The 16,399-nt window shown below is 42.8% G+C and overlaps 1 protein-coding gene across 1 annotated transcript in view; it reads right to left on the bottom strand.

Annotated features, from left to right (window-relative positions):
• The window catches only part of utp20 (UTP20 small subunit processome component), a 195,376-nt gene that overhangs the window by 119,817 nt on the left and 59,160 nt on the right, over positions 1-16,399 (bottom strand). The window contains exons 21-25 of the mRNA XM_059978567.1: positions 15,400-15,643; positions 12,932-13,117; positions 4,627-4,717; positions 4,412-4,497; positions 3,282-3,407 (exon numbers count right to left, since the gene is read on the bottom strand). Of these exons, the coding sequence (XP_059834550.1) occupies positions 3,282-3,407; positions 4,412-4,497; positions 4,627-4,717; positions 12,932-13,117; positions 15,400-15,643 (733 nt within the window). The remainder of the gene's footprint in view (positions 1-3,281; positions 3,408-4,411; positions 4,498-4,626; positions 4,718-12,931; positions 13,118-15,399; positions 15,644-16,399) is intronic.

Raw genomic sequence — 16,399 nt, 5'->3', positions numbered from 1 at the left:
TGCAGGAAAAGTTTGATCTCAAACACACTGCCAGAGATAGTGGTGGAAGCAGATATGAAATGGCATACAAGAAAAAACAGGGAATAGAGGGAAATGGATTGTATACAGGCAGGACAGATTAGTTCAATTTGGCATTGTGGTCAGTACAGACCTGGAGGAGTGAAGGGCCCATTCCTATGCTATACTGTTGTGCTCTGTTTTCAAACATTCAAACTATGCGGGCAGTACGATAATATAGCAGTTAGCATAACGTTTTACAGTGACAGTGACCAATGACCAGGGGTCAATTCTCGCTGCTGTCTGTAGAAGTATTGTACATTCTCCCCGTGACCATGTGGGTTTCCTCCTGGTGCTCCAATTTCCTCCCACATTCCAAAGATATGAAAGTTGTGAGCATGCTATGTTTGGGCTGGAAGTGTGGACACTTGCAGACTAGCCCCAGCACATCATTGTACAGTGTTGGTTTATGACGAAGTTTTGCTGTTCCAATGCAGATGTGACAAATAAAGCTAAGCTTTATCTGTATTTCTCACTTTTGTCATATTTGCATGCAAACGATCAATAGCTCAGTCTATGCAGCCAGGACACAGCCATGCTCTTGTAGCCAACACACAACTAATTGAAACATTCTGCATTGCCACAGTGTAATACAATGCAGAGTCTCTGGGTAACGTATGGCTTCTGTTCCTTGAAACTATCTGTACACGTACCCTTGTAATAATACTTGAATTTCACTCAATAATCACCCTACTATGATCCACAATTAAACTAAAAAAAACACTAATTGAATCCAGTTGCTAATAATCACCTCTAAACTTGTAGAAGTTTAAATTGCCCAAATTGCCGAACTGGTTCATTCTGATACCTCTCTCCTCTTTCTTGGTCTCTGTCTTCATCCCTGAGAACAAACCATCTACCGATATCTTTTATAAATTTACTGATTCCCACAGCTATCTTGACTATACCTCTTCCCACCCTATCTCCTTTAGAAATGCCATTCCCTTTTCTCAGTTCCTTTGTCTCTACCGCATCTGTTCCCAGGGAGAGGCTTTCCATTCCAGAATATCAGAGATCTCCTCCTCCTTCAAAAACCAGGTTTTCCCTTCCTCCACTATTGATGCTCCCCAAATGTCCTCACTCGCTCCATCTTCCCATCTTAACAGTGATAAGAGATCCCATGAGCTTCTGCATCCAACACATCATTCTACACAACTTCCACCATCTTCAATGGGATCATACCACCACACATATCTTTACCTCCTCCCCCACTCATCAACTTCTGAAGGGATCATTCTTCCCGATGAGTTGTTGTCCCTTCGTCCCTCCCAACTAATCACCTTCCTGACACTTGTCCTTGCAAGCCAAAGTGCTACATCTGACCATTCACCCCCTCCCTCACCTGCATTCAGGGCCGCAAGAAGTCCTTCTCTGAGACAAGGGCTCACCTTGGATCTATTGGGGTATCTATATCTCAAAGCTCACTTCAGCCCCCTCCGCAACCACCTGGTCTCAACTATCACCTGCCAGCTTGTACTCCTACCCCTCCACCCATGTTCTTATTTTGGCATCTTTCCCCTTTCTTTCCAATTCTGATGAAGCGTCTCAGCCGGAATGTTGACCGTTTATTCCTCTCCTTTATATGCTGTCTGACCTGCAGAGTTCCTCCAGCATCTTGTGAGTGTTGCTCTGGAATTCTAGCATTTGCAGAATCTTGTGTTTATTACAAGCTCAAAAATTATTTAGAAATGTACAGGTAAACTTCGATTTCCATAAGTTACGTCACTCATAACCCAGGGAGCCCCTGTTTTTGTTTTTATACCTATTTTTTTACTGCCCACAGAAGAGCAGAACTCTTTCACGGCTAGAGTAAGAACTCCAGTTGAGGACTACAGTGAGCAACTGTAGTCACACTTTACTTACAAGGAGATGGACAAACTGGCAAATGTAAATTGGTACATTTTCCAGGAAAGGAGCTAATGTAGGTAATTTCATATTCTCGATATTTATTGCTTGTTTGTTTATTTCTTTTTCCTTTTTGTATTTGTAGTTTGCTGTTTTGTTTGCACATTGGTTGCTGTCTGTCCTGGTCTGTGCGCTCTTTCATTGATTCTATTGTGTTTCTTTGTATTTACTATGAACGCCCGCAAGAAAATGAATCTCAGAGTTGTATATGGTGACATATGCACTTTGATAATAAATTTACTTTGAACATTGGAGTTTTGATGAGAAACCAGAGGACATACTATTAAGGGAAATTTACAGGCAACATGGGGGGTGGGGGTGGGGCAAGAATTTATTTTTAGACAAAGAGCAGCAGGTGTCTGGAAGGGGTTAACAAGGGTAGTAGAGTTTGGAGGGAATTTATAAGCATTTTGATAGATACATCAATATGATGGGAATGGAGGGAAGAGGATGCTAACTACAAACTAGCATCAAGATTGGCGCGACGTTGTGGACTGAATGGCCTGCCTGGTGCTGTACTGGGCAATGCTCTATGACCCAAAAATGGACGATCCGAATGACCTGGGGTACACTGTAGGTGTAGAGGTCAACAGGGATGGCAGTGCATGTTAAGTAATTAAAACTCTGCTGTTGTGGCTTCACAAGAAAAATCAGCATCCAGGGACAAGGAAATCATGCCCAACCTGTATACAATAGCTGGGGAATTAGTGCCATCAACTCTGCTCCACCACTCCAACGTGGCTGATTTATTATCCCTTTCCAGCCCATTCTCCTGCATTCTGCCCATAACCTTTGATGCCCTAACTAATCAAGAACCTATTGGTCTCTGCTGTAAATAGTTGACCTCCTCAGCCATCTGTGGCAATTCCCCAAATTCACCACTTTGGCTAAAGAAATTCCTCCTAATCTCTGTTCGAGGGTGGTACAGTAGCATTGCAGTTAGCATAATGCTATTACAGCACCAGCCGTGAGATTGGCATTCGATTCTTGTCGCTGCCTTTAGGGAATCTGTACCTTCTCCCCATAAGCATTTGTCTTTCCTCCAGGTGCTCCTGTTTCGTCCCACATTCCAAAGATACACGGGTTAAGGTCAGTGAGTAGCAGGCATGCCTCTACTAACTCCTCTGGCAGCTCGTTCCATATACCCACCTCTTTAATCCTGCCACTTACATCTTCAACCTCTGCCTTTTGACTCCCCAAATCTGGGAAAAAGACTGACCATTCACCTTATCCATGCTCATCATGAACTTGTGTATCTCAAAGAAGACACCCCTTCCCCACCAGTCTAACAGCCATCATTTGAAGTTGAGAGTGCCCACCTCATTATGACAGGAATCAGCTCAGTTCTGTGAGCGGCTGCGACAATGGTGGACTCCTCGGCAATGCTGAAGTGAACTATTTCTTCTTTGAAGCTCTTGTCCTCCAGAAGCCGCTGAAGATTTTGTCTTTATCAGGAAAACAATTGGTTTGAAACTTAATTTTATTCTCTCTCTCTCAACCCCATTCTCCTCCCTGTAACCTTTGACATGCTTGAACATACCCAGTGACTTGGCCGCCACAGCCACCTGTGGCAATGAATTCCAGATTCACCACCTCCGGTAAAGAAATTCCTCATCTCTGTTCTAAAAGAATGTTCTTCAATTCTGAGGCAGTGCCCTCTGGTCCTAGTCTCCCCCACTGTTGGAAACATCCTCTCCACATCCACTCTACCTAGGCTTTCCTTTCAATGCTTGGTATGTTTCAATGAGATTCACCCTACTCATTTTTCTACACTCCAGCAACTACAGGCCCAGAGTCATCAAATGTGCTTCATAGTTTAACCCTTTAATTCCCAGATCATTCGCATAAGCCTCCTCTGGACCTTCAATGCCAGCACATCTTTTGTTAGATATGGGGCCCAAAACTACTCACAGTACCGCCAAATTGTAATAAACCTTTTCTACTTTCAATACATTAATGTCTATCCTTAAATGAAGCAAATATTGTACACAGTACACAAGATAATTTGTAGTCAATGGTCTGCATAACTGAGGCACAGCCTCCTTATTTTTATATCTAATAGACTATTAAATAGTCCCCCTGATATGATAGAATGGACTCTTGAATTCAGTCTACCTCATTATGGCCTTGCATCTGATTGTCTGCTAGCACTGCACTTTCTCTGTAGCTGTTATTCTGCACTGTTATTGTTTTCCCTTGTTCTACCTCAATGCACTGTATAATGATCTGACCTATATGAACAGTGTGCAAGACAAGTTTTTCACTCCATCTCACTAAACGTGGCAATACTAACACCAATTACAATGCCAGAAGAACCAGAAAGGGCCCAACTATCTCAATACAGAAATCCGTTAATTCTTGCTGGCAAGCAACATTGTATCAGATTAATGTGTTAAGCACTTAGCATGTTTAATGGGGTTAATTTTGAAGATGTACAATTGAATACTACCTGTAAGGTAACACATGTGGGTGCTTGTAGGTGAGCAGACATTCCAATGCCATCTTCTGCACGTCCTGGAAATGGTGGCACAGGAGCTAAAGGGGGGACGTGACAGGTACGGATGGGATAAAGGAGGAATGGTTAAAAGAGTGCAACTGAAGGCCATCATGGGGTGCTGGATGAAGATAAGTGAGTAGGAACACTAAGGTTAATAGTATAGTTACCTGGGTGTACAGCTCCTTCAGTTTGCCTTCCAGGTACAGCGACCTTGGGTTGGTAAACTTTGAGAAAACTTTCAGGTGAGCAATCAATTGTCTGCAAAAATATAAAGAGGTTTGGAGCAAATGAAGAAAGTTAAGCGTTATTTGTATTAAAAGTGTGCATAGAACATAGGCTTTGATCATCTCAGACATTTCTTAGCAAAAAATACAAGAGTGATGGGTGTATCCAGTAAATCATATGAAGGAAGTCCACAAAGGTTGGTAGAGTTGTGGACAGTGAAAGGGCTGTCATGTGTTGCAACGGGGTATTGACAGAATGCAGAGCTGGGCTGAAAAGTGGCAGATAGGATTCAATATGGAAAAGCGTGAAGTGATTCACTTTGGAAGGTCGAATAAGGGTTAATGGCAGGATTCTTGAAAGTGTGTAGGAACAGAGGGATCTTGAGATCCATGTTTGTAGTTCCACACAAGTTAATAGAGTTGTTAAGGTGTACGGAACGTTGGTTTTCAATCATTGAGGGATTGAGTTCAAGAGTCTCGAGGTGATGTTGCATATCTATAAAACTCTGGTTAGACCACACTTGGAAAATTGTGTTCAGTTCTGGTCATCTCATTATAGGAAGGATATGGAAGCTGTAAAGAAGGTGACAAGGTGCTGTCTGGACGAAGCTAGGGCTTTTCTCTCTGGAGCGAAGGATGATGAGATAGACATCTACACAAGATAAGACACATATATCAAGTGGGCAGCCAGAAATGTTTTTCCAGGGCAGAAATGGCTAACACCAGGGGGAAATCTGTGTAGGTTGACAGTAACATATCCACCTCGCTGATAATCAACACTGGTGCACTGTGTACTTAGCCCACTGCCCTTTTCTCTCTACACCCATGACTAGGCATAGCTCAAATTCTATCTATAAATTTGCTGATGATACAACCATTACTGGCAGAATTTCAGATCGTGACCAAAGGGCATGATGCTTAGATGATAGGAGGAGCTTACAGCATGGATCGATACCTGGAAATATGATGCTGTAGGTATTAGTGAAACATGGTTGCAGGAGGGGTGTGATTGGCAACTAAGTATTCCTGGATTTCGTGCTTCAGGTGTGATAGAATCGGAGGAGCAAGAGGGGGAGGGGTTACGCCGCTTGTCAGAGAAAATATTACAACGCTGCTCTGACAGGATAGATTACAGGGCTCATCTAGGGAGGCTATCTGGGTGGAATTGTGGAATGGGAAAAGTGTAGTAACACTTATTGGGGTGTATTATAGACCACTTAATGGGGAGCGCAGGTTGTAATTGTAGGAGATTTTAATTTTCCACACACAGACTGGGAAGCCCATACTGTAAAAGGGATGGATGGTTTGGAGTTTGTACAATGTGTGCAGGATAGCTTTTTGCAGCAATACATAGAGGTACCAACTAGAGAAGGGGCAGTGTTGGATCTTCTTTTAGGGAATGAAATAGGTCAGGTGACGGAGACATGTGTTGGGGAGCACTTCGGGTCCAGTGATCACAATACCATTAGTTTCAATATAATTATGGAGAAGGTTAGGACTGGACCCAGGGTTGAGATTTTTGATTGGAGAAAGGCTAACTTTGAGGAGATGCGAAAGGATTTAGAAGGAGTGGATTGGGACAATTTGCTTTATGGGAAGGATGTAAGAGAGAAATGGAGGTCATTTAAAGGTGGAAATTTTGAGGGTACAGAATATTTATGTTCCTGTTAGGTTGAAAGGAAAGGTTAAAAGTTTGAGAGAGGCATGGTTTTCAAGGGATATTGGAAACTTGGTTCAGAAAAAGAGAGATATCTACAATAAATATAGGCAGCATGGAGTAAATGAGGTGCTTGAGGAATATAAAGAATGTTAGAAGAATCTTAAGAAAGAAATTAGAAAAGCTAAAAGAAGATACGAGGTTGCTTTGGCAGGTAAGGTGAAAATAAATCCAAAGGGTTTCTACAGTTATATTAATAGCAAAAGGATAGTGCGGGATAAAATTGGTCCCTTAGGGAATCAGAGTGGACAGCTAAGTGTGGAGCCAAAAGAGATGGGGGAGATTTTGAACAATTTCTTTTCTTCGGTATTCACTAAGGAGAAGGATATTGAATTATGTAAGGTAAGGGAAACAAGTAGGGAAGTTATGGAAACTATGATGATTAAAGAGGAGGTAGTACTGGTGCTTTTAAGGAATATAAAAGTGGATAAATCTCTGGGTCCTGACAGGATATTCCCTAGGACCTTGAGGGAGGTTAGCGTAGAAATAGCAGGGGCTCTGACAGAAATATTTCAAATGTCATTAGAAACGGGAATGGTGCCGGAGGATTGGTGTATTGCTCATGTGGTTCCATTTTTTTAAAAAGGGTTCTAAGAGTAAACCTAGCAATTACAGGCCTGTCAGTTTGACATCAGTGGTGGGTAAATTAATGGAAAGTATTCTTAGAGATGGTATATATAATTATCTGGATAGACAGGGTCTGATTAGGAGCAGTTAACATGGATTTGTGCATGGAAGGTCATGTTTGACAAATCTTATTGAATTTTTTGAAGAGGTTACTAGGAAATTTGGCGAGGGTAAAGCAGTGGATGTTGTCTATATGGACTTCAGTAAGGCCTTTGACAAGGTTCCACACTGAAGGTTAGTTAGGAAGGTTCAATCGTTAGGTATTAATATTGAAGTAGTAAAATGGATTCAACAGTGGCTGGATGGGAGATGCCAGAGAGTAATGGTGGATAACTGTTTGTCAGGTTGGAAGCCGGTGACTAGTGGTGTGGCTCAGGGATCTGTACTGGGTCCAATGTTGTTTGTCATATACATTAATGATCTGGATGATGGGGTGGTAAATTGGATTAGTAAGTATGCAGATGATATTAAGGTAGGTGATGTTGTGGATAATGAAGTAGGTTTTCAAAGCTTGCAGAGAGATTTAGGCCAGTTAGAAGAGTGGGCTGAACGATGGCAGATGGAGTTTAATGGTGATAAATGTGAGGTGCTACATTTTGGTAGGAATAATCCAAATAGGACATACATGGTAAATGGTAGGGCATTGAAGAATGCAGTAGAACAGAGTGATCTAGGAATAATGGTGCATAATGGTCGAAGCTGTTGCCCGGGGTGTGGCCGCTGTTGCATGCAAACAGCTACGAGGAACCACTGGTGAGATCTGAGTTTCAGGTAAGGACCAATGCGGACGAAATCCTCAGAAGAGTACGACGTGTTCCCCGTCAAAGGTACTACCTCTCCCTGACACCCCAAACACCCATAAATGGCAGGGCACTGAGGAATGCAGTAGAACAGAGTGATCTAGGAATAATGGTGCATAGTTCTCTGAAGGTGGAATCTCATGTGGATAGGGTGGTGAAGAAAGCTTTTGGTATGTTGGCCTTTATAAATCAGAGCATTGAGTATAGGAGTTGGGATGTAATGTTAAAACTGTACAAGGCATTGGTAAGGCCAAATTTGGAGTATTGGGTACAGTTCTGGTCACCGAGTTATATGAAAGATGTCAACAAAATAGAGAGAGTACAGAGATTTACTAGAATGTTACCTGGGTTTCAGCACTTAGGTTACAGGGAAAGGTTGAACAAGTTAGCTCTTTATTCTTTGGAGTGTAGACAATTGAGGGGGGACTTGATAGAGATATTTAAAATTATGAGGGGGATAGATAGAGTTGACGTGGATAGTCTTTTTCCATTGAGAGTAGGGGAGATTCAAACAAGAGGACTTGAGTTGAGAGTTAGAGGGCAAAAATTTAAGGGTAACACAAGGGGCAATTTCTTTACTCAGAGAGTGGTAGCTGTGTGGAACGAGCTTCCAGTAGAAGTGGTAGAGGCAGGTTCGGTATTGAAATTTAAAGTAAAATTGGATAGGTGTATGGACGGGAAAGGAATGGAAGGTTATGGGCTGAGTGCGGGCCAGTGGGACTAGGTAAGAGTTCGGCACTGATTAAAAAGGCCGAGATGGCCTGTTTCCGTGCTGTAATGTTATATGGTTTATATATATGGCATACAGGAGCAATTTATACCTGTTAGGTGAAGGGTGTTGGAGCAACAACCTTGCATTGAATGTTAGCAAGATCAAAGAGCTGATGTGGACTTCAGAAAGGGAAAGACAAAGGAAAAGAAATCACTCCTCAGAGGGATTGGAAGTGGAGAGAATGAGCAATATAAAAGTTGCTTGGTGTCAATATCTCTGAGGTCCTAACCTGGATGCAACATATTGATGCAGCTATAAAGAAGGCAAGACAGCGGTTATAATTCATTAGAGTTTGAGGAGATTTGGGTTGTTAACTAAAAATTTTGAAACTTCTACAAATGTACCACGGAGAGCATTCTGACTAGCTGCATCACTGTCTGGGGGGGGGGGGGGGGGGGGCAGGGCTACTGCACAAGTTTGAAGTAAGTTGCAGAAACTTGTAAAATTAGTCAGCTCCACTTTGGGTACTAGCCTCTGTACTATCCAAGACATCTTCAAGGAACGATGCCTTAGGTAGGTGGCATCCATCATTAGGGACAGAAGCCTGAAGGCACACACTCAGCGATTCAGGAACAGCTTCTTCCCCTCTGCCATCCGATTCCTGAGAGGACATTGAACCCTTGAACACTACCTCACTACTTTTTTTTACTACTTATTTTAACTGAATTATTAATGAACATGTATATTCCTACTGTAATTCAGGTTTTCCCTCTATGTTTATTTATCACGTATTTCACTGTATTGCTGTGGTAAAGTTAACAAATTTCATTACCAATGAACTGTTGCAAGATGGCGGCGCAATGCAGCGCACAGCGGCCACTTTGGAATGAATATCTGTAATCTGTCATGCATATGTCAGTGATTGGATTCTGACATGCAAGTCTTCGGTAGCATCCCGATTGGCAAAATCTTGTGTGTTTGAAATGCAGGAAAACAGAGCCAAAGTTCAGTCAAGGGAACAAATTTAAGATCCATAAAGCACTTCCAAAGAAAGCTCATTGACAAGGAATTTTAACTCTGTTTCTAGTCCCAAACCAGATCGTTAGATACGTATAAACAGAATTAATATAACAGGCTGCCCACAGAGATGAGGGGAGTCACAGTAGAGTAGTGCTTAGTATTACATCCCATGGCATTGGAGTTTGGAGTACAATACTGACATCATCTCCAAGAGATGGACATCCACTCCCTGAATCTGTGGGTTTCCACTGGTTGTTCAGTCCAAAGACGTACCAGTTAGTAGGTTAATTTGAGATTGTAAATTGTCCTGCGATTAGGCTAGGGTTCAGTGGGTGACTCAATGGGCTGGAACGGCCTGTTCCATGCCATATCTCCACATAGAAAAAACAAATACGAGGGGTGATTGATAAGTTTGTGGCCTAAGGTAGAAGGAGTCAATTTTAGAAAACCTAGCACATTTATTTTTCAACATAGTCCCCTCCTACAGTTACACACTTAGTCCAGCGGTCGTGGAGCGTACGGATCTTGGACCTCCAGAAAATGTCCACAGATGGGTGATTGATAAGCTCATGGCCTAAGGTAGAAGGAGATGAGTTACACAGCTCTCGTTACATGCACATGCAGGTCAACTCTTTGAGTGATTATGCAGAAAGTTTGACGTTAGTAACTCATCTCCTTCTACTGTAGGCCATGAACCTATCAATAACCCCGATGAATTATTAACTTTCTGCATAATCTCTCAAAGAGTTGAACTGCAAGTGAATGTATAACTCATCTCCTTCTACCTTAGGCCACGAACTTATCAAGCACCCCGCTGAAGTCATCCTCAGACTGATTCAAACTGCATGCTTTGATGTACACATGACAAATGAAGCTGACCTTTACTTGGTCAGTGTGGACACGGGGACGAACGGCTCGGTGCAGGCACTGCACTGAGGTGGACAGGAAGGCTCTGTAACAAGTAGTCAAAACTGCCCAACCCATCACCAGCACCAGTGAAGGATCCCAGAACCCTGCTCGTCAACTGCTTGTCCTTCTCCCATCAGGGAGGAAGCTACATAGCATCCATGCCAGGACCACCGGACTTGGAACAGTTACTTTCCCCAAGCAGCAAGGCTGATCAACACCTCCACCCACTAACCCACTCCTCCAGACCTTCAACCACCACTACTTTATCATTTCCTGTCTGTCACCTCATGTATAAACACTCCTGTGCCTAGCGTCACTTTATGGACATAAAATCAATTTGGGTATATAAGCTTTCTTGTGTATCTATATTTATTGTATTTTTTTAATTGTTTCTTTACCTTACTATTTTGGGCTGCATCAGATCCAAAGTAACAGTTGTTTCATTCTCCTTTACACATGTGTACAGGAAATGACATTAAACAATCTTGAAGCTTATTTCACTGTCTTTGAATATTAATTTGCTGCTCTGCTAGTCCATGAAACAGACAGCAATTCAAAAATAATTTATTTGTGCTTTGGAATGTGCTGAGGACATCAAAATGGTGACAAAAGTGCAGTTGCATCAGAAATGCAAAGAGCTGCTCACAGTAACACAACCTGCACTCGTGTACGATGTCCCGAGACTTTAACGTCAACAAGATAAATGACCCTAAACCTCTCGATATCAAAGAACTTCTTAAAGTGGAGATGGAGGCAGAGAAGAACAGCACAGTCCAGGCCCTTCAGCCCACAATGGGATGCCAAACTTTTAACCTACTCTAAGATCAATCTAACCCTACATTCCATTTTTCCTCCATCCACGTGTCTATCTAAGAGTCTCTTAAACGACCCTAATGTGTCTGTCTCTATCACCATTCCTGGCAACATAATCCAAGCACCTACCACTCCCTGTGTAAAAACCCTACTTCTGACATCCTCCCAATACCTCCCTCCATCACTTTAAAAGTATGCCCCTCAATTAGCCATTCCTAGGAAAAGTCTCTGGATGTCAACTTGCTCTATGCCTCTTATCATCTTGTTCAACTCTCATCCTCCTTCTCTCCAAAGAGAAGAGCCCTGGCTTGCTTAACCTATCCTCTTAAAACATGCTCTCTAATCCAGGCAGCATCCTGGTAAATCTCCACTGCACCCTCTCTAATCCAGGCAGCATCCTGGTAAATCTCCACTGCACCCTCTCTAATCCAGGCAGCATCCTGGTAAATCTCCTCTGCACCCTCTCTAATCCAGGCAGCATCCTGGTAAATCTCCTCTGCACCCTCTCTAATCCAGGCAGCATCCTGGTAAATCTCCTCTGCACCCTCTCTAATCCAGGCAGCATCCTGGTAAATCTCCTCTGCACCCTCTCTAAAGCTTCCACATCCGCCCTATAATGAGGTGACCAGAACTGAACGCAATACACCAAATGTGGTCTAACCATGAGTTGAACGAATGAATGAATAAATAAATAAACTCTAAATATGTTCTATAGCGCTGCAACATTATCTCACGGCTCTCAAACGGAATCCTCCAGCTAATGAAGGCTAGCACTCCATATGTCCTCTCAACAACATCAGCTTGCATAGATGGGATGAGTTTAATTTAGTATTGTGGTTAGTATAGACACGGTGGGCTGCAAGGCTTGTTCTTATGCTGTACTGTCCCCTGTTCCATGATTGAGAGGCCAGAACTGAACCATAGAACATTGCAGCACAGAAACAGGCCTTTTGGCCTTTCTTGGCTGTGCCGAACCATTTTTCTGCCTAATCCCACGGACCTGCACCTAGGCCATATCCCTCCATACACCTCTCGTTCATGTACCTGACAAGTTTTTCTTAAATGTTAAAAGTGAGCCCACATTTACCACTTCATCTGGCAGCTCATTCTATACTCCCACTACTCTGTGTGTGAAGAAGACTCCTCTAATATCCCCTTTAAACTTGTCCCCCTTCACTCTTAACCCATGTCCTCTGGTTTTTTTCTCCCCTAGCCTCAGTGGAAAAAGCCTGCTTGTATTCACTCTATCTATACCCATCATAATTTTATATACCTCTATTAAATCTCCCCTCATTCTTCTACTCTCCAGGGAATAAAGTCCTAACCTATTCAATCTTTCTCTGTAACACAGTTTCTCAAGTCCTGGCAACATCCTTGTAAACCTTCTCTGCATTCTTTCAACCTTATTAATATTCTTCCTGTAATTCGGTGACCAAACCTGCTCAAAATACTCCAAATTGAAGTTGACAACCACAGTTAAGAGCATGGACATGAAGAAATGTGAAAATACACTTTTTAAAATGGTGGAACTCTTCTTGTGGGATTGGGGAGACCAGCTGTGAGATGTCAGTGATAATAAACTCAATTCGGATTCGGAAAAACACAAGAATATGACAGGCAGCAGAATTGAGTCCCACTGAATGTACTTACTTTACAGCCGCTCTCCTGGGCTTCTTCTCCACGGCAATCCTGCGGTCTGCAGGTATTGTCATCTCCTCACCATCGGCAAAATCCCTGTCTTCAGACTCACTAACTGCTCTCTTGTCATCAGTGCTTTTCTTCTTTCTGATGTCCTCAGTGGGAGCTACCATTAAATCCGCTGGATAATATTCGTTGCTAAATGGGAAAGAACAGGTTACTTACTGGTGTTGGACATCAATGCCTTTTCAACTCAAGCTTAAGTTCACCATCTGGAACGAAGGGATCAGAAAAAGCTCCAGAGGGTTGAAAACTCAGCCAGCTCCATTATGGGCACCAGCCTCCCCAGCATCCAGGACACCTTCATAAGGCGATACCACAAAAAGGTGGTATCCATCATCAAGGACCCCGTCACCCAGGCCATTCCCTTTTCTCATTGCTACCACCAAGGAGGCAGCGAGCTGGAGGAACTCATCCTGATGGAGAGCCTGAAGAGCCACACAAAACATTTCAGCTTCCTCTCTACCATCAAATCTCGGAATGGACAATAAACCCCGCACACTACCTCACTGCCTCTTCCTCTCTTTTTGCACTACTTATTTAATTATATACTTGTTATATAGTTTTTAAAATCATGACTGCAATGTACTGCTGCTGCAGGACAAATCTCATGATATTTGCCAGTGATATTAAACCTGATTCTGATTCTGGAGTTTATCGCCTTATGGCCTAATTCCACTCCTATGTTGATGCCCTGTGAGTTAATACCCACATGACTATGTTGATACCCACATGTGACTACCTGAAAAATCCAGATGTAGTCAGTTGCACTTCTGGTAGGTAAAGAAAATTAGCAAAAATATTCAGAAGGTTCTACAGATGCTGGAAATCTGGAGCAACACACACAAAATGCTGGAGGAACTCAGCAGGCCAGGCAGCATCGATGGAGGTAAACAAACAGTCAACATATCAGGCCGAGACCCTTCTTCAGGAATGGAAAGGAAAGGGGTTTTGACAATAATAAAGCAACTCCAATTCAATCAGCATCATTGAAACTGATAGGTCACAGCCACCTTCCTGCTCGTGGGAGGTGGCTGACAGCAAATTGCCTACCGCTCTCCTAGGCAAATGTTAACTCCACTTGTCCTAGAGGAATGCAATTATGCTAGCGAAATGTAGGTTTTACTGTTCGCCAGCCCACCTGGCTTCACCTAACACTTTCTTGCTTGTCCTCCTTCCTCTCACCCCACCATTTTTATTCTGGTATCATCCCCCTTCCTTTCCCGTCCTGGTGAATGGTCTCAGCCCAAAATGTCACCTGGTTATTCCTCTCTATGGATGCTGCCTGACCTGCTGGGTTCCTCCAGCATTTTGTGCATGTTACTCTGGATTTCCAGCATCTGCAGAATCTCTTTTAAGTTTTACATTGTCCCTTTTACAATAGGCAAATTATATATGATTATTAATCATTACACATCAATCAGTGTGAAGCTGAAATTACAAGCAGCAATGCCTCGAAAAGGTGGCATCCATCATTAACGACTCCTAGCACTCAGAACGTGCCCTCTTCTCACTGTTGCCATCAGGGAGGAGGTACAGCAGCCTGAAGACACACACTCAATAATTCAGGAACAGCTTCTTCCCCTCTGCTATCTGATTTCTGAATGGGCATTGAATCCATGAACACTACCTCACTACTATTTTTATTTCTATTTTTGTGCTTCTTATTTAATATCTATATATTTCCTGTAATTCATGTATTTTTCTCTATTCTCACGTATTGCATTGTACTGCTGCCAGAAGGACAACAAATTTCACGACATGTGCTGTTGACATTAAACCTGATTCTAAGATGTGGTGAAAGAGGCAGTGTACCTTCCCTGTAGGAGAGGAACCGAGGTTGTACAACATGACAGCCTCAGTTTCAGGGCCTGCCATGCACGACTATGACTCTTCAACCCCTGGATAAACTACTCCAGCAACCACTAGCAGTCCAACGCACTCTATCATCACACCATCACCACTACACAATCGGAGTGCTCCTGGTCCTTATAGAGAGCTTTCTCACTGCTGCCATCAGGAGCCTCAAGTCCCTCACCACCAGGGTATAATCACCAAGCTCGTCACCCAGAGGGGATTTCAACACCGAAATGTTCCCAGAGCCTCTGGAGTCACTTTCAAGAAGTCTTCATCTCATGTTCTTGATGTTTATTTATTATTCTGTATTTTTTCCTTTTTGTACTGTATTTGCACAGTTTGTTGTCTTTTGCAAATTTGTTGTCTGTCTTGTTGGGTGTGGCTTTCATTGATTCTATTGTGTTTCTTTGTATTTACTGTGAATGACTACAGAAAATGAATCTCAGGGCTGTGTATGATGACATATTTTTACTTTGATAATCAATTTACTTTGAACTAAAGGATAACCCAACCAGCACAATGGCAGTACATTTACCACACCTTTCACCCTTAAGCTGACTTACTTAATAAATCTGAGGAGTAAAGGCGAGAGCTCCTTTGACCGAGGTTCTACCCTATCGGCAAAGCTGCACATGGCCTTCCACAGCAAGAACCGGAAGTTGGTGTGATCCGTTCGCTCGTTGGATTTGGTTGCCAAGTGGAGCTGACTCTGGTATAATCCTCCCACACGACTAGTCGCAATGCTGTCAGAGTTTAGTGTGACACTCGCCTTCGGCTCATCTTCCAATTCACGTTTTAATTCTTTCTCTTTAAAGAAAGAGAAGCAACATGCTTATGTTAAGTGAAAGCAAATAAGTTACATTCAGAACATGAGACACAGTATAGGCCCTATGACCCACAATGTTGTGCCGACCTTTAACCTACTCTAAGATCAATCTAATCCTTCCCTCCTGTATCGTCCTCCATTTTTCTATCATCTATGTGCCTGTCTAAGGGTGTCTTAAATGTACCCAATGTATCTGCCTCTCCCACCACCCTGGCATCCCACTACCCTGAGTAAAATACCTACCTCCGACATCCCCCCCAACACTTTAAAATTATTCCCCCTATATTAACCATCTGTCCCCTGGGTAAAGACTGGCTCTCCACTTGATCCATGCCTCTTATTGCTTTCGCCAGAGGGTAGTGAATCTGTGGAATTCATTGGCACAGTTGGCCATGGAGACAAAGTCATTGGATATACTTAAAGTGGAGGTCGTCAAAGGTTAATGGAGAGAAGGCAGGAGAATGGGGTTGAGAGGATAATAAATTAGCCACGATGATAAATTAGGTTATGTCTTGTGATCTTATCATCTTATACACCTCAATCAAGTCAACTCTCAGCCTCCATCATTAAAAAGAGAAAAGCCGTAGCTCCCTTAACCTAACCTCATGAGACGCTCTCTAATCCAGGCAGCATCCTACTAAATCTCCTCTGCACCCTCTCTAATCCAGGCAGCATCCTACTAAATCTCCTCTGCACCCACTCTAATCCAGGCAGCATCCTACTAAATCTCCTCTGCA

This window comes from Hypanus sabinus, chromosome 8 (genome assembly GCF_030144855.1).
Source record: "Hypanus sabinus isolate sHypSab1 chromosome 8, sHypSab1.hap1, whole genome shotgun sequence".
Taxonomy (NCBI): Eukaryota; Metazoa; Chordata; class Chondrichthyes; order Myliobatiformes; family Dasyatidae; genus Hypanus; species Hypanus sabinus.
This window is presented reverse-complemented; position numbering and strand designations above follow the sequence as displayed.